The sequence below is a fragment of the Symphodus melops genome, assembly GCF_947650265.1.
Source record: "Symphodus melops genome assembly, chromosome: 4".
Lineage (NCBI taxonomy): Eukaryota > Metazoa > Chordata > Actinopteri > Labriformes > Labridae > Symphodus > Symphodus melops.
Window position 1 is genome coordinate 26,271,967 of NC_136694.1, and position 25,871 is coordinate 26,297,837.

General features: G+C 43.5%; 1 protein-coding gene across 1 annotated transcript in view; it reads right to left on the reverse strand.

Annotated features, from left to right (window-relative positions):
- Positions 1-830: 830 nt before the first annotated feature.
- Positions 831-25,871, reverse strand: part of phc2b (polyhomeotic homolog 2b) — a 31,601-nt gene continuing 6,560 nt past the window's right edge. The window contains 13 exon segments of the mRNA XM_079341829.1: positions 831-2,527; positions 3,166-3,490; positions 4,681-4,795; positions 4,908-5,013; positions 5,950-6,079; positions 7,209-7,420; positions 11,581-11,791; positions 13,136-13,446; positions 21,039-21,333; positions 21,888-22,010; positions 23,092-23,253; positions 24,208-24,285; positions 24,381-24,539. Coding sequence (XP_079197955.1) covers positions 2,373-2,527; positions 3,166-3,490; positions 4,681-4,795; positions 4,908-5,013; positions 5,950-6,079; positions 7,209-7,420; positions 11,581-11,791; positions 13,136-13,446; positions 21,039-21,333; positions 21,888-22,010; positions 23,092-23,253; positions 24,208-24,285; positions 24,381-24,539 — 2,382 coding nt within the window. The 3' untranslated portion in view covers positions 831-2,372.

Sequence of the window (25,871 nt, forward strand, 5' to 3'; positions counted from 1 at the left end):
CGAGTGTGTGCACTGAAACGGGAACACGACCTTTTGGTTGAACAGATAATAAAAGAAACAATAAATCGCCTCGATAAATGTGACCATTAAACAAGGAGGTTCACCCTCTTTCACAGTCCGAGTATAGAGTTTTTATTACCCTTTGGAGTACTTTTATAAACTCTTTAGGATATCTGAAAACAAAAGGACCCGAACCTTCCCCACTTTTTCTATTAAGTCATTCCAACATTATCTGTGTTCATTTACTTGTAATGTTATGGTTCCTTTATGAATCAAACAATTACCTTAACTGAAAGCACAACTCTAAACCACCTTTCCCCTGGCCTTTAATATGGGATTTAAATGTAGTTTATTCAATATCATTTGGTCTCCCATATCTATCACGTCAATGCCTGTGTTTCATAATGCGTCTGCTGTTTTAAACATGATAGAAATTAACTTTAATTGACTTCATGTTTATAAAAAAAAATCGTTTTTGTATTTTTTTCCTGTACTGCCGCGTTAGTTACTCTTAATGGAATTAACAGGCGAGACTACATTACTTGGGACTTTAAGCTGAGAGCATAAATAAAACATTTGCAGTATAGCCGTTTCAAATATAGCCTATGTTAAAAAGTAAAACGGTCAAACACTTTAATACATACTTCCACAGTCGGATTGCTGCACAGAAGTGCACAATGATTAACTTCAGTGTGTTAGGTTGTTAGTTAAAAAGCAGGAACTTGTGAAGCATATGAGAGGAGACTGTGACAGAGACACAATGGTATGGAATGGAACTTGTACTGAATGGTTTCCTCTCACAGACGCACAAGAAGGACTGAAGACAGAACTGTACTGCAAATTCTTTATGGTTGCAAAATGTTGTTACAAACCGTTTGATAAATACAAGCCTTATCTAAAAAAAGTTTACCTTCCATTACATCGACAAACACACAAATAGATATGATCATTTTCATTACAAAAAAAACAAAACAGCAACCCTGGGCCATATTTTACATTTGCATATTTCAAAATAGTAAACGACTTGAAATTTCTCAACAAGCATAACTTAAAAAAGAAAGACAGTTTCACACTTTGTTTCAGTCATCACACCGTCTGCTATGTACAAACTCAAATCTTTGCACCGCTGCTGTCACAGCTCATTAAATTAAAGCAAACAAATAAGTGCCAGAAGTAGGTCTGCGTAGAGACAGCAGACCTGAATGGTACCTTCTACCAAACTGAGACAAGAAATCAAAGTCCTTATTTAGTTGTCCATATTCAACCAGCGGCAGCAGACAATCATTTGAAAGCTGCTGAAATTGGCAGGAGAGTTCTTGATGAAAGGGAAATCAATGTCAGAGAAGAAGCTGCTCAAACTTTTCTTTTTTTTTTTTTTTTCTTCCTGCACTGGAGCTTTGTATTCTGGAGCTGTGAGTCTTAATGTGAGAAAAAAAGGCAAAAAGGAACATCTTCTGAATGAAAATGAGCAAATTAATGAAGCAACCTTTTGTTCTCAGTCACACATACATCCACTCCTCTCCCATTCACACGCTGACACAACTGTACAAAACATATTCTATAATTTCATATGAATAATAATTATTCAGACTTCTATTGTGTTTGTTTTAATGCCTTAATTCAGTACAGACTGTGCTGCAGTATGACCCCACCCATGAATGACTGAACAGTGTTCTCCTCATCTTAATTCCTTCTTTTTTTAACTCCAGCAGACTTTGTCTTATGCAACATCAAAGAGCCCTTTTCACACCTGCTGTTATGTTAGTTAAGTGTTATCTAGATCATGACGTAGATAAAATGTATTTGTATCTTCCTCCTGCATTGATAGGCATCCTCGTTATCTAAAGCCCTGCCTGCGTTGTGATCGGATCTTAACACGCTAAATGTGTACACGCCGCAGCATGTCTCAGGTCAAAGGAAGAAACGCTTATGTATGGACCAGATATTTTGTTGCAGAGAAGGAGGCAACGTGTCGCTATGACAACATGTAGGAAGATGCCACACACGACTAAAAATCTGATTTGACGTCGTAGTGACTTCAAACACAGCTCCTAGTGTTCCAGCTCCTCTTTGATAGAAAGGCTGATGCAGGTCAAAATAAACGTTGGCTAATAGAAAGCGTCCAGCAGTGAGGAGAAGGTGAGGTCACGGTGCTGTCAGTCTGTGCTGTCAGTGCTGCGATGACGCATCATCTGCCCTGTGCCACAGTTTTATACTCTGCTCTCCTTTTACACACACACACACACACACACACACACACACACACACACACACACACACACACACACACACACACACACACACACACACACACACACACACACACACACACACACACACACACACACACACACACACACACACACTTTCTGCTAGGAGTCTTTGAGCATGTTGATGCGTGCAAAGATCTTGAGCGCGGGTCCCAGTTTAATGTTCATGGTGCTCATGAGGTGGTCCTCCTTTAACAGCAGCAGAGCCTGTCCATCAATCTCCTGAGAGCGAAACTCGTCTGCGATCTCCTGACAACCTGCATTTCCAAAAACAGCAGGAGAAGAAGAACATGCAGCAGTCAGTCCAAAAACAAAAACAGGATCCACAATAGGAAGAATAAAACAACATGATTGTAGTTTTGGTACTACCTTGGTTGGGATAATAAATAAACAGAATTGTTTTTTTATTCTGTGTATCGAACACTGGATAAAAGACCTTTAATAAATCATCACAAAATAAAAAAAAACAATCAACTATTAATCATTTTGCATCATCCCATTTACCCCCCTTTCACACAAGCTTGGCCCCGCCTGGAAATTTCTCACAATAGGCCGGATGAGCTACATGTGCCAACGCTAACCTCACCCAGACTTCATCACGACCACTTCCTGTCGGCCTCCTAATAAATCCGAGGTGAGCCAATCAGGTGACATTCAGGAGTATCCAATACAAGAGTTTCCACTCCTTCGTTCACACTGTGGATTTGTCTAATTTCACTAGCATCGTTATAAAGACAAAAGCTGTCATCATACAGACAGACTCTGTTGTCTTATCGGTAAACATTAGACTGACTTCTTTCCGTCTGGCCTCCCGAGCAGGACGAAGGGCTCTCTCACACATCTCTGTTAGTTGGGTCTTAGCTGAGTGTGTTCTGTTTATGTTGACTTCACTGACCTTGCAGCGAGCGGATAAAGTCGTACACCTCCTCCACGTTCCAGCTGGCCGGGTCGTTGGGGATGAAGCGCTGACAGGGTGAAGGCTCATCTCTCCCACTCAGCACCTCCTGGTCAGAGGTCCTGCTGGGACGGCGGTGGACGGGGGCCTGTGCAGGGGCCGGAGTGGGAGCCGGGGGTCCTGAGCTTGCTGCAGACAGGGGGGACGGCGGCTCCTCGTAGCTGGACATGTCCGAGCACGGGCTGGACTCCTCCTGACTGGGCTGAGAGGGGTGCGGAGAGGACACAGACCCTCCCTGAATCTGCTGCGGAGGCGGGGAGAGCTTCTGAAAATTGGAAAGTGACGTCAAGACATTGGAGAAATGAATGGCTCATCATTTAAAAGACTGTCGGGACATTGTGTCGGGAGCAGCACAGATTAAAGAGGTGATAAGTAAGACTGATCGAGTACATCGCTTCGTCTGAGTAGAACACCTGAAGGGGTTTGATCGGCTTGTTGGATCGATATCAAGGCCTCAAAACTGCTTTGTCAGGTGCTGAACCCTCTGGATTACCCAACTTACCACCTGATCCATACGACTCTAAAGCCCCCCCCCCCTCCTCCCCCCCGTGGAGAGTCAAGACCAACCCCCGAGGCAAAACATAACTCGACACATTTGGAAAAGAAAACATGAAAAGCATTCCTCTCCACCCAGGAGTGAGCGCGCTGCACCACTCTCCTGAAGCGTCAGAGGAAAATGTGATGCATCAGCACAGATTTCTAACTGGGTCAAAAACAAACAAACAAAAAGGAATCAAATCTAAACTTTTGGTTTAGGAATTGTTAGAAATGTGCCGAACAAGAAGATTGAAATGTAAAGCAGGAAGGTGACGAGCGAAAACTACAATAAGAACAGATGACGAGGCAAACAAACAAAACTAACGATAAACAGAACAACAAACAGACTAAACTGAGAACTTATACTGCTGTAAGTGAGTGAGTGGTCAACAGGAGGGGCATTGTTCAAAATATGATGATTCAAGAGAATCGTTGTTTCATCGAGGAGCTCGGCAAAAATATGGGGCGCACATATGTGCAAAAACTGGACTGGCTTGTTTAAGCTCGATCTTTTTGTCTCAAAAGCTTGAATCAGAAGACGAGATACTCTGTTTAATTAAAGTGCGTCTGGAAGTCTAGTGCAGACAGGTCCCTCTGATTCAAAGTCTGCTGATTGAACAACAAAATAAGCTCATCCAGAAGCCGCTGATGTCTCTAGAAGTTGTGCAGGAGGCAGAAAATCTCTGCTAATGCTCCCGCTGGTCAGCCATAAACGTTGACAAAGATCATCGAGCGCTTAATGACCCGTTCAAAGACAGAGGGAGATAATCGGGCACGGACGCAAACGACGCTCGAGTTCATTAAAAAGCACGAGGCGTGAGAAGAGCGGGGCATAAAATGTGCAGTGGAAGCAGGATCTGATGGGAGGTGAAGTGTTGCTGAGGAAGTTTTAGAGAATGACTGTGTCTATTTCTGTACCTGCTTCTTCGCCTCTATGCTGGGCCGGCCTTGAGATCTTCTCCGCCAGCGATTGGTCGGTTTACTCCTCTCCGGGCGGAAAAGGCCGATCCGCTTCGTACAGCCCACGTTGTACCTGAGCAGCAGACGCCATCGATTAGAGCTCTTGGATTTAAAACATCGCAGGTATAAAAAAGAAAAAAAGGATTCGCTGAACGAGGAGAAGTAAAAGGAACGACTCGACCGACCTCTTTGCACAAACCATGGAGCAGAATCTCTTGGAGCCTTTGAAGGTGTAGGCGAAGTCGACCCAGCCGCAGTATTCACACGTCAGCTTGGGCTCCTGCTCTTTGTCTGAAGACGGAAATCAAATAGAAGTCAGCTTAATCAAATGAGACAGTTGATCATTATGTGTCGAGTAAAAATAGTCCGTATTTTATAGACATTTGCACAACCAGGGGCTCGTTCCACCCGCTGAACAAGCAGTGAACTCTGATGGTCTCAGTCTTAATCAAACTGCACGCCGCTCTGCACTTGATTAGTACATTTGCACAGTTACACCTTTCGCTCCCTCTAAAGCATTTTCACATTTCAGATCAGTTTTATTTCTCCTTTATTGGAGCGTATTATTGTTGTTCTGCTCGACAGATGTGCGCTTCTTTATTCTAATGCTCGGGTGTATTTACTGTGGATTCACTTTGCTCTGATTAACTGAACTATTTCCCAGCTTGAGATCAATAGAGTTCCTCCATCTATCTGCCATCATACTTGGCGTTGATACTGGCGTTATCAGCCTTGATTTAAACATGAACTTCTCCGTGTTAACTGAAGGGAGCCGAGTGGTTTCACTCATCCGTCAGAAGCCAGTCCAGTTCAGTTTAGTAGATCTCCAAACATGTGACAGCAAAACTTAGAGGGACAGAAGAACTTTTCAGAGCGGAGAGTACCTGACCTTTTCATACGAGGTAAGCAGTAAGACAGAGCCGTCAGCAGGAGAGTACGTTTGAATGACAAGTTGCCTTTACTGTGAAACTGAGGATGTTCATTTGCAGCTTTGTTGCTGGACTAAAGAAGAGCACATGAGTGAAATATAGAGTCAGCATCATGTCATCATTTAGCAGGTTGGTTTTGGTCCTCGTAAAGCGGCTGCGTCGTGCAGCTCGGTTTGGTGAAGAGATGAAGAATCATGATGAAGCCGAGTGCATCCTCTCTGTCTTCACTGATCAGAGCCAGCTCAGACCTTTGGTCTTTCTAACCCTCACTGCACGTGTGCAGGACTCTCCGTCTCACCTGGCTCGTTCATGTCCTCGGGCTCAGAGTCCGAGTTGGCGGCGTTGCTGACGGGGGTTTTGTCGGGGTCTGAGGAGAGCTGGTGGTCGAGCTTCTTCGGGCTGTCGATGAGAATGGGCAGACGCTCCACCTGGGGACAGGAAGAGGTTTTAAATCCACCAAATCAAACTGTGCTATTCCATCATTTGGAAGGAGAAGCCTTCCTTTTGTGACACGTCAGAAGAGATTATGACCTGAGATGATGTTAGGAGAAGGGTGATACTTTAACTCTTTGTGTTTTTGAATGGATGCATTCAAAGTAGTGCAGAAACCATCATATGAAACTAATCATTTGACTGAACTGTAAACAAAAATGGCCTCAGACGGTCTCAGGTGTCGTCTGGTTTTTGACTTTTATTGACTTTCATGTCAATAACCGCAGAAACATCCGTCTTAATATCACTCACAACTCCAGATATTTGGACATTTTAAAATGATTCAACAGTGATTAAACAACGGGTTAGGTATTGAATAATTCGATTAACCAGAACGATCCACAGCAGGTGATTAAAAAACCCAAAAGAAATAGTTTGAGCGGTGTCTGTTTAGTAAACTTGATGATCGAAGGTTTTGGACTGCTGTTCAGACACATCATTCGGTTTTAGATTTGTGCTTCAGTTTCATAGAACAAAACACAAAATAAACTCATTCAAATATAAAACAGTAACTTTCAATATTACTAAAAATGATCGACAGCCAAAAAGCGCCGTCATTGTAAACACTGCTGTCTGACAGAATGACTTGTGTTTGTATTACATGTACATAATGAGTATTTACAGCCAGTGTACAGTAGGAGGCAGTGATCGCCAAGCCTGAAATGACTACAAGTACATGTGTTCATGTTGAACCATGACAAAGCTTTGTCAAACTGACATGTCGCCTCCTCGACATGAGATGATTTAGGAGGAGAGGATACACAGTCAACTACAGAGTGTTCAGATTTAAAGGTGATTGATTAAAGAAGAGATGTGTTTATGTCTTTGGATGCTGCTGACTACACAAACACCTTCCTCCATGTGTACTCCTCCAGCTCCACAGTCTGCCGTCACTATAATTAATGGCTGAATCAAAGCGGAGCTGCGAGCTGTCACTACTTGTAGTAACAGAAGGTTTGGTGTTTTCCTGCTGACAGCTCCCTGCAGGCGCGTACACAGGAGAGTCAGTGTGCTCCTGGTTGTTTACCGTTTCTCTCTCTCTCTCTCTGATAGTCGAGCACTTACACACACAGGGAAGGGCTCGGCTCCCTCCTGGATGACAAAGCCTTCGATGACGTGAGTGAGGACCTGCGGCTTGACGATGGCCTGGGGCGGTTTGTTCTCTCCGTTCTGCGGCGTGCTGCCCGTCACGGTGGGCGCCTCGCTCTCGTTCCCCGAGGTCATGGCTGGAGGCGGGGTCCCAGGTGGAGCGCTGGGCCTCTTGGCTGAGACCCCTCCTGACAAAGCAATGAATACAACACCGCTGAGTTTATAAATGAGAGTGTACTCTGTGAGGGACTGGTGCTGGTGGATATAATGTGAGATGAGAAAAGTGATGGATTTGTTGCTTTTAGTATTTTATGTTTTAAACTCGTGATGTGGTCGAAAAAAAGGAATCCAACAATCTGACATCTGTGTGTGAAGTTTGGGTATTCTCTCATTCAATCTAATTTGTCTACACGTGAACTACACTAGGATCAAAAAAAGTGGATGTAGCCAGTGATGTTGTGAGACGTTGCCATCTTTGTTTTCTTTGAGCTAGATGTCACCTCTCTGATTAATATTTTGGCACACATTGATATACCGGTACTTTTAGATGCTTTGTCAGACTTGCTATGCTAACTATGCTACTTGAATTTTTTCCAAAAATCAATAATTAAAGAACTGTTGGTAGGACTGCAAAATATTCCATATTATTTATGCACATTTATATTTTAAGTGTATTTTCTGTTAATTATTTCAGCTTGCTTTGTTCTGAAAAGTTGGCTAAAGGTGATTTACTGGCATGCCTTGATTCATTTTAAATCAATCATTCAATTGAAAGCATCTAAATATTTCGGATTCCAGATTAAGAAATGTTAAATTAAAGAACATGTTTTCCTTTTTTTAGATTAAACTGAAATGAAAAAGCAGTATAAAAAGTTACATTAGTAAAAGAGGTGGGTCAATACAAGTTCATTTCCCTTTTTAAATCCTCTTTGTAAAGTTATCATCCATCTAGTTAAACATTGAAACTGCTAAAGAATAAAACGAATAGTTGGTTGTAATTAAACGTATTAATCCGTTGTTATTTGTTTTATAAAATCGCAGACTGTCAGATACCTCATTTATAAAGTTAGTATTTAAAACTGTCGCATAGATGAGATTATAGCTTCTACATGTGCAGCAGTTTTATGATTTAAAACGCCTTTCTGGTGCCGACAGTGTAATAGTAGACCAACATTAGTAGTGACCTACTGGCACACTAAGGATCAATAACACAAATAATCCGTCCTGTGTCGTTGTAAATCTGCCTCTCTTACACACAAAGCCAAAGTAAAGCGCTCCACTCTCGCCTGTAGTTTTCTTACCGCGCTGATGTCCGCCGTGTTCACCGAGCAGACATGCTCGCTTCACTTTGTTTGTTGTGATAATCCGACACAGAAACACACACACACACACACACACACACGGAGATCTGCAGCTGCTGCTCCACACACAGTCTGTGGTTGGCTTTAAAGCTGCAGCAGCGCTTTTTAAACCAGGGTCCGCCCCCCTCCTCTCTGTTTATCACACATGCACAGTCTGATCCTCTTCAGGCTGCTGCAGCTGCATGCATACATGATTCATCCGTGAACCTGAGCCAAGGCACTCCGTCGACGCACGGTTTTTTTTAAGCGATGAGAAGTGATGGCACAATATTATCGTAACGAGAGCGGTTGTTTTTTTTAGCATCAGGGCCACAACAAGACTTTTTAGTTCTGGGTGGCCACAATGCACCCCTGGAGATCATTTTATGTGTATTAGTATATAATATTGTATATTTCTATTTTAAAAGGGGACATGTGGTAAAAAAATCCACTTTTACAATGTTTTGGACCATTTATTTGTGTCTATTAACCCACCACATTTGGAATAAACTCTACAGAGGAGTGGTGTCCATTGCATTTAAAGAGACACACACACCAAAACGGAGCGTTCTGAGAGAGCTGGTTTATACAGGGTCACAAACCTACTCTGGTGATTCATGTTATATTTTGACCAAAGCACAGCACACGTTTCATTAAGACCACAGGGGAATCTTTGAAAAGGTGAACAAGTGGGGAAAACATGTCCTCTTTTATTATCATAATTGTGTTTAAGTTTGTCCAAACCATGATAATTCAATTGATTGTTCTGTATGTCCAGTGCGTATGACGTATAGTGTTTCAGTTCATTTAGTCTCAGGTCCACTGGAAATGAGCTTTTGTACAGCTATCACACTACTAATTACTGCAAATATTAACGTCTAACACATTACTGCATCCCAAAATGAGCGCATACATTTTAACAGTGATTGTTCACCAACAAGGTTCAAAACTCAAAGATCCCAAGCTATTTCATGATCACATTAAATGACATAACGTTTGTTATTGTTTTGACTCAGCTATGCAAAGTGTTGACTCAATGACAGTGTGTTGTTGCTGTTTTTGGTTGCAGGAAGTACAGTATAGAAGAGCTTTTTTTTTTTTTTTTTTTTTTTTTAAATCTGTGATCAAAGATCGAGTCTGTGGTTTAACCGAGATACTCAGCTCACATGATCTTTGAAGCGAGTTACCTTGAAGGTAAAATAAGCCTTTGATTTACAAACAGCTCGTCTCTGGAGTTTCTCAAAGAGAGAAAAAAGTGAATCTCCACCAAACCCCTCCGGCTGCTGGATTACAGAAATATTTTCCTGCTGTGGTGGAGAGCAGTGCACCTCCACTGCACATCACACCCAACTCACTGCCCATAAACGGCAATTTGTGGTTTACACAATGTTTCATTTTACAAGAAACACAACATTCAAACTATTTCAAACCAAGTAGGAAAAATATCACCATAGAAACTGATCCGTGTCAACATGTGTGAAGTACAACAAAACCAATTCAGTGTCCAGCAGTGAGTATCTGAAAGCTGCGGATTCAAAACACTCATCAGAAGCTGCTTTTTTCCAACATTACCTGGCTGAGAAAGTGTGTTTAGATATATCTACTGTATTGATTACAAACTGGGAGATTGTGTTTTATGAGCATTCATGGGAAAACATTTAACTGACGATGAAACAACTCAAGGGTTTTCATAACACATTCAGCAAACTATGTCTTTTTAATTGGTTAAAGTTTTGAAAGCTTGAGTCAGCCCAAATTCCATTTTTTCCCAAAGTTTAGAAACATTGGTTCTTCTGGGCTGTGGTCGTCATCGTTAATTAGACAAGCATGCCTCAGAGAACGTCTAACGGAGAAAAACTTTTCTGGAGCTGGAAAGTCATTGTCGGCTCTCTGTGAGACACGTGTTCAAGTGACGACAGCGAGAGTTGTTAAAAGCATCGGTGTCGTTCATGACGAAGAGGTCATCAAGCGCCGTTTTCAGCTGACTTTGAAAAGTGTTTGACGCGTCATGCTTTAAAGATGGCCGCCTGTAAGGGAGGCAGAGCTGATGATCAAAGAGAGCAATTCAGACCCTTGACAGGAGGCAGATGATGTCACATCATTGTGATGTTAAAAAAAAAGGTGGATCTCCTCAGTTTTGATGAGACTTAAATCGCCAGGCTTCTCAGGAGATCAAAATGTAAACAGGCTTACCTGCAGAGCTCAAACAGGATCCAGACTGTTTCAGTGTGAATTTAAAAAAAGGCTCGCACCTTTCAGAGAGGACTCAGCCTTGTCGTCATGTGTGATCTTGTGCTGGCCTTTTATGAGTAAAAAAAAAAAAAAAGCATACTGCACCTGTTTTCTTGAGCTACATTGTTCTTTCCCTCCTTGACATCACATTAAGAAAATCAACAGACTGATGCCGAATATTAAAGACACACAATACAATGTGTCTTATTCCATTAAACATAAATGTGAAGTCACACCTGTCAGCACGTGATGATCCCCACTATGATCTCTAATGGTGATCTATCAAAATAAGTAGTGATAAATAGGTTCCTTAGATGACAGGGACACAGTGTTTATTCATGGACCATGGAGTGTACGGCTGTATTGTTCCCAACATCGAGCCAATTAAGAGACTGGTTTTATTAGGCTCCTTAATTCACCCATTAGTTTGCAGTCCTTGTTCAATGCTGCTCAGGGCTTTTAATGTTTTGGGTTTCAGTGTTTGTGCACATCACAACAACCGGTGTGATGTGGGGATCAGGTGTACAGGGAAATCACAGAGACGACAACTAAGCACTTAGGATGCTCTGATAAATGCAGCTACTGCAGACGCGACACACTCTGAAAGTTAAGAGTGTGAGAGTGTGCAGATCTAACAGCACAACTTCTGTGTTCAGGTCAAACTTTGAGGGGGGGTTTTTTGGCCAAGAAGGTAGAGAGTTAGTTTTTTTCATTACTGTTTCACAAGTGTAGAACATAAGAGGTAGCAGCTTCAACAATCATGATGAGTCCATTACCTTGTATCTGCACAGCTGGAGTCGCAGGCTTGACCGTCAGCTGCTCTACAGTCTTGGTGGGCTGCGATGGTGCAGCTGCCGGTTGCTGTTGTTGCCGTTGTTGCTGTTGAGGCTGCTGCTGCTGTTGCTGCGTCGCGGCCGGGGTCGGACACGTCTCTCTGACTACGAGCGATGTCGGCTTATCTTTACAGTCCTGAACCACTCTGGAGGCCTGAGATGGACAGAAGGATCAAAAGGTGACAGGGGGGGGATTAGAGAACCGGCGTTGACAGGACAAATCAGGGCTGGGTAATAACAGTGAGGCCAGAAAACTAAAAAAAAAAAAAAACATCAGGCTTGGAAAATATCACACCAGGGGGAAAATATGACACCAAGAATCACAAACGCACAAGACTTTTTTTTTTTTTTGTTTTTTTATCATGTGTCAGTAGGAATGAATTCAGTGGGTGTTGATGCAACAGCGGGTTTTATTTTGCTGGTTCCCACAAAAAGAAAAGAAAAAGAAAAAAAAAAGAAAACGAGAAGACCAGCATGTGAACAAACACCAGAAGTCAGGATGTAACGTTGGAAAGACAGTCATGCCCCATTGGAAACAAATAGAGGGGAAATAAAAGAGTCCCATCCAAATGTACATTCATGCTCAAAGATCATTCCAAACTGTGACTGCACTCATCTAATGCTAAAAGTATACTTTTAATCCACATTTGAATCACTTTTTCCAGCTACTGGATCATTGTAAATACTGTAAACCAGACTGTGAGCATTCTGCCATCCACTCTTTTTTGTTGTTGGGATTCTCCCATGATGAGTTGGTTTGATTGTTTGTGTTTCGTATGGCTGCTAGCTCGGCCAGAGTTAATCCTCGCGTGCTACTTTTAGCGTACAGTTTTAAACCATGTTCACAATAAAAGTGAACTAAACACGAGGTGCTGCTGACGCTGATGGGAATATAGCTTATTTCTGCAAGCACGAGAGATAAAAGTCAGGGGATCACCAAACCGATAGCAAATGAATCCTCGAGGGGAGCTTGAGGCTGTGTGCAGCAGATTTGATCACAGCCACCTTCCAAACAGACACTTCGCACCAAACGACCAACGGGAAGATCGGGACGACTCGAGACGAAAAGTTAGGGGATCTCCAACGTCAGGCCGGATGAAGAAGGATATACATTTGACACACACACACACACACACATATTCTTCAGGCAGCTTGATAATATTCTGTCATAGTGAGGGCGCTCCGGGTGATAACAGTACCTGTCCAAACATGAGCCGAGCCGTCAGAGCTGAACGTAAAATGGAAACGCAGTCAGTAACTTGACAAAAGGATGTGATTAAACTTGCTGTCGCTTTAGTGCTGATGAGATACTAAGTCACTAAGTAATATCTCGTAATTATGACTTAGTATCTCATAATAATGAGAAAGCAATGAGAAAGTTTTTGGGTTTTTTTCAACTGGCAGAAACAGTCATCCATAGTATACTACTGTCAACCAGTCAGGTGTCAGTTGAAATCAGACTGAAGTGTTGCGAAGCAGTTTGAGACTTTGGTCTTACCGTGGGGTGTATCTGCAGGTTGATGGCAGTGAGCTGGACGGGCTGAGCTTTGGCGTGGTTGAGGGGCGTGTGGAGCGCGTGGGGGCTGATGGTGGAGTGGAAGATGGTGGCCTGCTGGCTGGGCGTGGACGGCTGGTGTGGAGCAGGTTTGGGCAGCACAGGGACCGGGTGCTGTGACGGCTGAATGGAGGCCGTCTGCAGCAGCTGCCCCGCGCTCCTCTGGGAAGTTTGACCCTGATGGACCACAAACTGCTGCTGCTGCTGCTGCTTGTGCTGCTGAACCAGGGAGTGAGGCTGAATCTGTGTGTATGCTGGAATGAGAACAACAGACGTATTCACTTGAATATTTCATGATTTCAGCTGACTAACTGCTGTGTTCATCTCCAACAGAGACTCAACCAGTGTGTCCTAATTTCACCAGCTACAGACCGAAAACCTTGAAATAGTTGTCAGAATTCTTGACATGACAGGGACTGAACTTCAGTATTTTTCGAGTATGGTGAAGTTTTCTAATCTCACATGCCAATGTACTGCAGAAGCCACAGTTTGTTTGTGACCTATGTTGATTAGTTGTTGTTTTTCCTCCTTCATTGGGTTTGATATCATTTCCGGTCCTTTGCACTTTAAAGTGTTTTAAAGATGTTTATCTAACAGTCTGTATTTACACTGAAGTGTGGTTGGACCTTATTTGACCTGATCAGGTGTGTGGCAGGAGGCAGGACAAAGAGGGTCAGTGGGCCGGAATCTTTCCCCCCCCCCCCCCCCCCATCATCGTCAGAATTTGTGGGACTTTTGCACAGAATTATTTTGACACAATTATTTTGAGAAGTTATCTGACTTCTGTTAAACTCAAGTCCCCGCCCCCCCTGATGTCGTTGCCCCCCTCCGTCCCATCAACAGAGCATTCTGATCAGCTGCTAGCTAAAGTCACCCAAGCTGCTTGAAGCGCGTTAGTTTAACAAGCCGGGTTGGCATGATGTCCCCATTTCTAAAACCTTACCGTCCCTGATCGTATCTACACAGAATTAAAGGTCTATTTTTCTGCTCCTGACCCCCTAACAAGAGTGACATTTTGTTTACAAGGCATTTGAAACGAGTTTCCTAAAGCTGCATCTATACCAATGTGTCACAACTCAGCGTGCATCTCAAGTAGTGAACAAAGCAGCTTGTTTTATGTCGTTCTCGCTTCACCTGAGAGCCCTTTGTTGACAGGCTGTAATATCAAGAGCTTGTTGAAAAGCTGTTACGGTTCTGGTCTGAGCATTACTCACAAAGCGATTCAAAAGGCCCTGTCACCACCTGTCAGAGCCGCTGTGGGTAAAGAGACATGGGGAGCTCATAACCTGCCCTGCAGCCAAAGACACGGCACATCAATCTTGCACTGAGGGAGCGTGTGGGAGCGTTGGCCGGAAGTAGCCCGCTCTAATATTAGAGCTGCCTCAGGAACGAACATGCAGAGCCCGACTGTCCATGACACTGTTCTTGGAGTGAGTGTTGAGTCAGCGGGTCGGATCGTCTCTGCTGCCTCCTTGATCCCCGACAACTCTGCCAGGAAACAATAACGACTGATCGTCTCCTTCCGTTTAGCAAAACTACAAATGACAGAGTCCTGCGCCACTAAGCTTGTGCTGTACGAGCCGTGTGAACATGGAGGTGTGTTCAGTCGTGTTAACAGACGCCCCCCCCCCCCCTCATCCCACCATTACTCCAAGTATGGAAAACTGCCAAGTACCCCCTCCTGCCCCCCACCTTCTCTCTTCTTTTCATGATGTTTTGTGTGGGATAGGCTCCATCTGGTTTCAAAGTTTCCCTGTGAGGCACTAACCGCAGTCTGTACCCTGCTGTGGAATATATATACACGTTTCTATCCAGCAGGGTTTGCATGTCATTAGCTCCTTTAATGCTACAGGAGCTGCTGGAAAGTGTTTTCTCTCTCACGTGGCGACACAGTGGAAACCCAGCGAGAGAAAACTTGGTTAGCTAGGACAAACAGGGAGTTCTTCTTGTTATCAAACAAGGCTCAGAACAGGACGGATGCCAGGCTTGGATGGATGGATGGTGCCAGCAGCATGATAATAGGATAAGACGATGAGGCAGTAAAATTGTTCACGGCTGAAAAGCAATTTTGACAAACACTTGAGGGGATAATAACAGCCACCGGTTCAGCAGCTCCGCCTCAGGGTGGGAAAAACAATAGATTATTAGGAGGCATTAGCTGCATAAAAAGTCCTTTATCTGAATCTTTAGAGCAGTATCACATGGACGTTTTCAGGATGAGTTTGAAAACTGTGATGATAAATACTTTTTTTTTTTTTTTTTTTTGTAACACTCAAAGAGAAGAGATGAGCCTGAGCAGGCTGGCGATGATGTCATTAGTTTTGTGGTTGTTTAGTCATCATCCAAAGAGTCCGGTGAAAGAAAGCGTGGTGATGAAAACTGCACTCGACGTTGAGGACTCTTTAGAGTGCATCCTGAGGGAAGCACAGAGCTGTGTCCCAATCAGTCAATCAGTTTCTAATAAGAACACTTGACAGAGGAAACCCTGGAGAGCAGCAGGAGGAGCTCACGTCCGAGCACTGTTCACCTTTTGGAAACCTTTCATGCGTCCATCCAAGCGGTTGTAATGTACAGAGGATTCTGACGTCGTCGTCCCATGAGCTGCTTCATTAGCTCCAGTTCTGACGAATCACTGGAAAGGCTGCAATTACACCGAGGTTGTCAAAAAGTTTGATACTTATTGATACCATGTGTTTAAAGATCGTTAGTATCGAAAAGTACCAACGCTAAACATAAAAAATATGTTCAACAAGAGCTGCAGCTAGTGTAAGAGGGAGCCCCGTCCACATGTTATAGAACACAGTGAAAAGTTACTTCAGTATGCAGGAGTCTGCCTGCAATCAGAGGCCTTAAAAAACAATAGATATCCAATACCGAGTGCTCAAGCCTTTTGATTCTGTGGCAATCCAAACAGGTATGCACACAGTTGGAGTTTTCTGAGTATCTTCTCAAAGTTTAAAAAGATTTCGCCTGACTGGGCCTTTACGTCACGTCCCTCAAGGTTCATCTTCAGAAACAGGTTTTATTGCCAAGTACATTTGCACACACACACAAGGGATTTGTTTTGGTGCACTAAACAATCAAAGGAAATGAACTGTGAGTGAGAAGACCATCTACTGTGAGGCTGGAACACAAGGAGCCCCTCTTCAAGGTCTCTGCAGTGACAACAAAAAGAAGATCAGGGTCTTCAAACCTTCATCAAGAACTTTGAAAAAGTTCCTTCAGTCTGTAATTGGTTGATGTGACACTAAGGGACAATAAGATGATTCCTCAGTTGGCTTTAAGGTCAGTGTCGCTCACATTAAAACCAACACACACATCTGCACTCAACCAGTCAAGAATAAATACACACGCTTGTTCACCTAACCCTTTAAATCCTGAATGTGAAACACGCTTATAAAAGGAAGAAAAAAAGGACAGAGATTAACTTTATATATGAACAGAAGCTGCTATAAAATCTAACTTCACCAAGTGATCGCAGGGAGAGATTCCCAGAGCCGGTCTGAGCGAAGGAGGGGGAATTTCTGATTCACCGGATGCGACGAGCCCTCCTCATGAATCCTGACAACTTTCTCAAGCCCCTAATGAGGAACAGAGCGAAGCCTTGGAAGAAAAAAGAAGACGAGGGAATTCATCGCAATGCTATTCCCCCCTCAAGGTCTTGGGATTAAGGACAGGAATGACTCAGGCCACTCACGCCCCCACACATGTATAAACACAGGCTGTCATACAAGCTTCAGAGTCTGGCAGGGAGATTCTACTCCTCGGAAGTTGTTGAGGTATGCAGACCTCTTACACTGCCGGTTTATTATTGTGCAAAGTCTCGAGACAGATGACAGTATATGTTTCTGATGAGTTTATAGCAGCGAGCCCTGGAAAATCCCTGAGTTTCCACACTCTTAATGGCGGCTGCTGCTTTGGCTGACTTTGAGAAAACACATTCGGACTCAAACAAATCAGAGCAAAAGCCTCCGTAATGACATCTTTCCTCACTTGAACAGCTCATTTAAGATAATTCTTCGAGTCGGACAAAGAACGATAACAAGTTAAATGAGTCCACTTCATCATTTCTTTTACTTCAGCGTCTGAATAGCTGTACTTTACTGGAAGCTTTTAATGTCTGAAGGAGCACCGTCAGTGTTCACGTACTGGTGTAGTATTAGGACGCATCATTATTTTGCATAAAGTTCAAATCTAGGTTTTTATTTTTTCATCTTTTAAGTAATCCTTTTCATGTGAACTTGGCACCTGATACCTTCATTAGCAGCCGGAGACAACAACAGACACACGACTTCATGTGCCGATCGGTGAGCGCGCTGCTTTCGGGGGTTCCCTGCTGGGCTATTTTTTTAGTAAGGTGCAGGCTCTCTAGAGCCAAGAGGAGGCGATTACAAGCGCTTACTGCAACAAGCCAGACGGCCCAACATGTCATGTCCAGACTGATTACTTTATAAGCGACTGTTATCTTCACAGAAACAAAGAGCAGAAATCGAAAACAATCCGCCATCTTTGTGGCAGGAGATGAGAACTGACAACCAAAAACAGCTCAGTGAATGTAGTACTGGTCTTCCATCGTTGCTGTTCTCTCTGATTTCTCTGCTTTTTGCACTTTTTCTTTGATTGTGAGCACAAACGTGTTGTTAACTATGATGAACTGTTTAATTGTTTGCGCTCCATTCAAAGAGGTGACCACCTTGCAAATGGCTGATGGGGGAATCACATGAAAAAGATGTTATCACCACAATGTATGTTTGAGCATCAGTGTGGTTACTACGGAATCCCTGAAGTCCCAAAAAAAAAAAAAAAAAAGGTCAAATTGTGCTCACAAGATTATTATTTTATTTATTTAAAATAATTTTTGTAACTTTTTGTAACTTTTTGGGACTTCTGGGACTCCGTAGGTCAGCAATACTTTCTAGGTTCTATTTTTCTAGTCCTCTCATATTAATTTTAAACAAATAGCATTAATGTAAAATGAGAGGGGGACTTTTTAAGAGGATCTCTTCATTATTTAGACACTTTATGTGCGTAATACTGGTTGAATTTGGTTTTGAGCCAGTATGTGTGAGCCCAGAACAAGGCATTAAAGATGTAGGGCTAAAGTGATGCAGCGAAGGAGGGAAGAGCTGCTCCGAAATGCATTTTACAACATACAGAGGGATGACTCACTTTTTAAACAAGAACATTTGAAGGGTTTTTTTCCCCCTGCATTTTAATAACAGAAAACATATCACTGGCTTAATATAGACAAGGCTGAATTATACTTACAGTCTACTACTCAAAGCCAAGGTTATTTAAAAAAATTATAATAATAAAAAAGTGAAAAATTGACTGTGGAACAGACACCAGTCGAATGTCTCGTTTCCTGAGGCTAAATTAGAGATTTCATTCATGGGACACTGAACATCCAGTATGGAATGATGAGTGAAATATCAGATTTACATAAGACAGTCACCAGTCCACACCAAAACTGAGTTTGTGTTAAAAATCAAAGTGTATAACGAGCCATGCAGAGTCAAGAACCCGAGCTTTGAACCTGATCCGATCCCATCAGGCAGCCGTGAAACCTCTCCTCCTCCCCATTCACACTGTATTAACCCCACAGCATCTCATCTGCACACCTGTCCCTAATGGCCTGCTGCTATGGTAACCAATGTTAATTCTTTTTTTTTTTTCTTCAGACAGCATGCAGCCAGATTTTCAGCTTCCATCCTCCCTTTCATTTCATGTGAATCCATTACTGCAACAAAGCAAAGACTCAGTTGTGCACTGACACGCTCAGATAATCCCTACACACAGAAACACACACACACACACACCTTCCCCTTCAGGAGACACACACACATCAGAAACAATACAATGCATGGACACAACTCTGAAGTGTTTACAGGACATACAGCACACATAAGCAACATGCAGACTCGTATTTTAGGTTCTTTCTAAAACCATTTTGCACGATGTGGTTTCTCATCAGGGAACGAGATGACGAAGCATCTGAAGGGGTTTATCCTGCAAACAAACTGGACTACATTTGATCTCATCAGCCTGAACTGCTGGCATCTCCACACCTCTTCACAAACCAAAAAAGAAAAGAGAAAATAAAATAAAGAGCTGCTGACTTTCAATTAAACAATAAGTGGTTCAGAAGGAGTCTCTAATTCACAAAGTAGTCCGAGTGTTCCAAACACAGCTCAACACGCCGTCTGTAGAACGGCTGGTTTTTGCCCCTTAACTGACTCAGTGGGTGTTTGACTCAGGCCCTGACATGCCACACTCACACACACAGCTATTAGGAGGGCGACGTGTAAAAAGCTTTTCTCATCTTATCTCACTGTAAACAGAAGGTCATGTTTCTGTTGTACATGTGAATGTCGCCTGAAGCCCTCAGTCCACTTCAAGGAGTAGAACGGACATTTTCTGTAAAGAAATAATAAAGCAGCTAATCTGGAAGTCAAATCTATCGACCCGCAAAAAAATGAAAATAAACTGACTATGGACCAAAGAGGTGTCAGTGTACATTAAAGGAGCAGGTCATCTGCAGTGCGAGCGCCGCGGATTGTTAGATGGAGAACAGTCGAACAATCTCCAGTCATGACTGCAGCTGTGTGAAGCTAAACGTACCCACAGCAGAGTTTTAAGATATATGAAAGACGATCATCACCAGGTTAAAGGATCCGCATGTAAACTGTTTGTTAAAGGCTTAAATGAATGAAAGCGATTAGAGAGACGCAGTGATGAGTTTAACGTGGTAATATACAGCAGAAGTGAACACTTCAGGGCACACGGGGGTTTGCCAAAGTCATAAAAGTCAACACTAAGTTTGAAAATAAACAAGTCCATTAAGCTAATGATTATAAGTAGAGTATTTGCCAGGAGATAAATCAAATCTGTCATTTTTCAGGCAACGTTTCAAGAAACCCTGGCAGCGTACAAAAGCAAAAAGACTACAAGAGTAACTCAGCTTTTTATCTGGCTGAAAACCTGTGTGTGGCTGTGCGGTACTGTTGTTGATCAATACGGGTCCAAATCTCCACAATTTGAGAACAAACAATTGAATTTCTAAATGTTGCAGAGCGACTGCCCTCTACAGGCCAAAACTTGTTACTGCACTCTTTTTTTTTTTTTTTTAATAAATCGGCTGATCTGGTTAGTGACGCATATTGTAAAAGCTGTCGTCACCAGACCAGATAAAAAACTACTTCAGCTTCTCGAGTCCTTGCTAATAGATTAATAAACGAGCTAAACCTGCTCATATGTGTGGTGTGTGTGTGTGTGTGTGTGTTTTTCAAGGGCATTTTTTGAAATTCCAGGGTAGATGCACTTTGTGAGACTTTAGTTACACTTTAAAAGGGACGCACAGATGAAATTTATTTCATTGAAGTTATGGTTTAGGCACTCTTTTGATTACAGACTCAAGTGTTAAATTCTCAGGGTCCAGCCAAGACTTTAGCTGTCTAAGAGTGATGAAGAGCTGTGAAACTTATCAAAAGTTGGCAGTGCAGACATTTTCTGTGAGCGCTGAGAGTATTCAGGTTGGATACTTGTTAGGGCTGCATCCAGCTGAGCGGTGCAGCTTTTCAGAGAATGCACAGGATGTCTGGCAGGTAGGAAATATAAGATGAGAAAATAATTTGAAGAATATTTGCCCAACCGTGTAAACAAATTTCACTAGAAATCTGAGAAGAGTGCATCATGTAAAAAAATAATAGAAATAAATCCACATTTCAGAAGCTGGATGTATTAAAGTCAATAATAAACTGATAAATCTCTATGCACACTTCTAACCTCTCTTGTGTTTAGTGCAAAGGAGCTCTTTTGAGGCTGTTGGGGTTCAGACTTCACTGACCTGGAGCGATCAGGGGCTGAGCACTGACAGCTGTGACGTTGCGGCTCATGTTTATAGCTCGGACTTCTGTGACTGGAGCAGGCTCCCCCTTCTTCCCTCCTTCAGATGAACCGTCTGACGAGCCGGTCTTCCCTCCTGCAGAGGCGTGCGGGACTTGGCTGGGATTCTTGACCAGTGAGGCAGGCTGGATGGGCACAGGGCTCTGCTTCAGGCTCAGAGCCTGCAGGGTCTGAGTCTGAGAGGAGGCTGTGGTCGCCCCCTGCTGGCCACGGATGGCCAGATTCTGGACCTGATTCTTTAAAAAAAAAAAAAAAAAAAACAGAATAACAGGAGATTGTTGATGTAAAATCACCTAAAGTTTTTTCAAGGGCAAAGCATCTCAAGATATTACCGTTTATATTGTTCTTTATCATTCAATTCATTTCACATCTGCTCAGATTTCAAATCACTGAAACAACTTTCTCTCAGCTTCTCGAGGTCACGGCTGCCTCTGAATATTTTATCAAGTCTGGACACCATGCAGGCTCTTTATTTGGATTCTGGCACTAAAGAGAGAAGTTTGACACAAGTCATGCTTTTAAAAATTCCTCATTAAGGTCCTTTATGCAGACCCCAACTCTTCATCTGTCTCGTAGCAGAACTGTTACAGTAAAGTATTAAAGCTAACATTTTCCAAGTTCGAGTTGTTGTCACAACCGAAAATCGGGAATGAAAGCGACCACAAGTCGTGCTCTTCGGTTACAGCGACTACTTTTACAAATTAACCACGACAAAAGAAAGGAAGGAAAAGCATAACAGGCTCGTTTACTTTACGTAGAAAATGGTGAAATTATCGTCATGTGAACTCACCTGTGCGGAGCTCTCTGATTGGACAGCAGTCACCGTGGCCGTTGGAGTGAAAATGAGCTGTGGGGACAGAGGAACAGCCCGACCCAGGCTCCGGGCCACCTGCACCAGGTTACTCTGCTGAGCCTGGAAAGAGCCGCACACACGCACACACAAATAACACAGGGGAACGATATCACGACTCGTCAGTTTATACAAGTTCAATCTCCTTCTGATACACCTTTAATGTATCCTAGTGTCATCTTTGTTCTTATCCGTTAACATTTTGCTTCTTGTTGTTAATATGACACCATGTTTTTAAGTTCCTTCTGTTCTATGATGTGAAGACGTCCGTGTTGATCTGATGGTGAGACAACTGGATCAGGGTAGAATATAAAAATGATTTTGATCCTTTGATTGGTGCCATGACGACGTTCATCTTTTTCATTTCCGGCTTCAAAATCACTTTTTAAACGCTCGTATAGATGTGACAGTTTGTGTGGAACACTGTTGTGAAGATCTTGTGTTATGTGTACGTCTGGAAATAAAAGCCATGTCAAAGGAGAAGACTATACGTGTAAGCTTTAATACAAATCTTATGAGCTGATTTATTGCCAGGAGACTACACAAGGAATAAAACCCAACGCAATCTGAACTGACAAATGTGTTTCCGTCTGCCAGAAGAATTACACACATCTGAAAAAGCTTTGCACTTGGTCATAATGAGGCGGCAGGAGCAGTCTGTGTGCCAGCCGTACGACTGATGGAAAATTGAAAATGACAAGTAGCTTCATAAAAATAGCTCAGTAAAGACGGCATATTTCCCCGAGCAGGTCTGATTTAAAACAACTGGACCTGAAGCTACAGCTGACAGAAACTCCTGACCTCTAGAAAATGTTCTCCAACTACCCGAAGTCCACACACAAGACATTTCCCCCTCTGTGTTGAATAAAGCTTCAGGGATCGGACGAGTCATCCTGACAAAGTCCCCTGTTGGCGAGATTAAAAAGAAGACCCCCACTTCCTGTGAGCGAGTGAGCATGTGTGTATAACACGTGCACTCATCTGAAAACACACAATTAGTGTCCAGAGAAGAGGGGGGAAAAAAAACATTGTGTAGCTAGTTATGCAAGCAGTATGAGTGTGTGTGTGTTGCCGTGTGTCTATGCAAATATTCACACTTGTGTAAACGTGCCAGTGGCCATGTTCTGTGTGTCTGCAGTCTCACCATCTGTGCGCGCAGGTACATCTGTGCCTGGCTGGCTGTGAGGGTGGAGCTGGACGGGCTGCCCAGCAGAACAGCCTGCTGGGAGATACTGGTCGGGGTAGAACTAATGCTCTGAGCTCGGCTGATCAGCTGAGCTGCAGCTGGGGAGGTGGTCAGGTTGATCTGTGGGAAGGACAGGAACAGGAGGATTAGGTAGGCTAAATACTACAACTATACTCTACTAATAGTTACATGCTCAATACACAAGACACAGAAACTCTTGTTTTGTTTTTTTTTTCCTCCAGCAGACTGGAACCATAACTGCTTTCAGTCGCTTTAAAAGCAGCAGAGAGCAGCTCGGCTGGCGCTCAGTTTCCCCGAAGCTAATCTCAGCATCAATCATCGTCTATCTGTGTCTAAAAGACGACGTGTGCCTATCGAGAGGATTTTAATCTCTCCGTTATTCTGGTGAAAGCAGCAGTTAGCACCACTTCTTGGTCCATAACATTCCTGGAGCAGCACCCGTTGATCTGCTGAATCTACGCCGAGACTCTTAAATTACACAGGAAGTCAGGAAGTGTGAGGCGGGAAAAACAACACGCACAATACAAAGATTTGACTTTCACTTCGACCAAATAACATCGTAAAAAAAGTAAACGCGTCAGATCTGTCCTTAAAAGAAAAAGAGAACACGGTTTAAAATGTTCTTAGATTAAAGGAAGTCGTTTCAGCCACTTCTGGTGCGTTTTAGGTCGTCAGGAAATCGAAACGCTGATTGACTTTTGTGACGCAGCGTCGAGCAGATTTAAAATGTTTGATCTATAACGTCAGCTGCACTATCATCCGGAGATCACTTCAGAGAGGTCGAGAAATCCCCGTTGGATTACAGCTGCGTTGTGCTGTTTCTCCTGCATACGCCAAAGTCTGCTGAGACGTCACTGGTCAATACAGCTCAGACTAACTTTAAAACAAAGTGAACCCAAAGCACCTCCCCATGCTGACAATCCAGACTGCTGTGTACATCTGTAAACTGAGATTAACCCGAAGCAATGCTGGTCTAAAAACAACCTCAGATCAATGAGAAACTTCAACTTAAGGGCACTTAGGAGGAAAGTAAACGCCCACACGCTCACTTACCGTCGCCTGTGTTGATCCCGTTTGCTGGGACGAAGTGCCGTTCTGCGAAGAGCTTTGCCTGCCAGCTGCGATACTAGCCTATCAAAAGGTGCAAAGAGAGGAGTTGAACATTTCCTGGAACAGGCTTGGCCCGGTGAGAATGAGTGCTTCATGTGTGGCCGGTGTGGGCTGACCTGCTGTACAGCGGCCAGGCTCTGGAGCTGAGCCGTGCTGAGGTTGTGCTGCTGGAGGGCTGCCGTTTGTAACATCAGATGCTGCTGCTGAGCTGCGTACATCTGCTGCAGGTACCGTGCTGCCGTGTTCGGCTGGCTGTGTAACGCCTGCTGGAACACCTGCGTATGCACACACACACACACACACACACACACACACACACACACACACACACACACACACACACTTCAACACACACACACACACACACACACACACACACACACACACACACACACACACACACACACACACACACACACACACACACACACACACACACACACACACACACACACACACACACACACACACACACACACACACACACACACACACACACACACACACACACACACACACACACAGAGAGAGAGAGAACTGCTTGAGTAATGGAGCGCAGCATTCACGAGAAATGTCGAGTAAAAAAAAAAGAGCAACTCAGAAAGGGGAGATGAAAGCGATCGTACTGCTGCATTGATGCAACTAAGAGTTCTCTTGTTACCCTTCATCAAATATCTGTACGCTTAATCAAAGTGCCTTGATCTTCTGTGTTAACAGCTGATCAGGTACTCCTCTAGCTGTAAAAACAGTCTTCTTGGTGTAAGCTTATTCAGGTGTGTTTTTTTTTTTTTTTAGATTTTTCTGTTCAGTCTGATCACGGATCTCAGACTTCTCTGCAGATTCACACACATCACAGTTCTTTGCTTTTCCTGACAGATGGAGTTGAAAGTAGTCATTGATATCATGTGAGCTGCATCCCACCTGTCTGAGGTGACAGACAATGCTACATAGTGAATCAGGAAGAACTTTTCATCATCACCTGCTCTGACTTCACTGGCCTCCCGAATTATGAATGAAACCGCCAGCGCCGACTTTAGCTGCCTCTACATTTACTTTCAGGTGCATCGGTGGAGGACTCTTACACTGTGTAACACAGCACGCAGCAGTGTTATATAACGTGCAGCATCACTGTCCAGGTCACTATCCTGTGCTCTGTGAATTTCAGTTTCCCCTTGCAAAAAGTGTGACATGTAGCGCTCTTGTCCTGAAGGTGGATGAACTGCTGAGTGAAACCACTCCACTCAAGAGGCTCACGCTGAGCTCATAAAAAAAGTTGGGAGCTGCGAAGACATGGTGTCTCTCCTCAGCCTTCCCCTGGAGGAGCGCCCTCTGCCTGCTTGCAAAGTGACCACAGAGAGGATAGTGACCTGTAGTGTCACACAAATACAGCCACACCCCTTCCCCTCTTGGACTGAGGGCAAAATTAGCAGCGACGCTCTTCACAAAGGCGTTCGCCTCTCAGCGAGCAGCAGCCAGTCAGCTCGGAGGGCTTCATGGTGAGAACAGAAAGACAAAGCATCAGCACTGATGTTCATGGAGCTCAATCAGGAGGCTTAACTTTGGGGGTCAAAAGGTCAAGAGTGCAATGCACACAAACATTCCTGCCT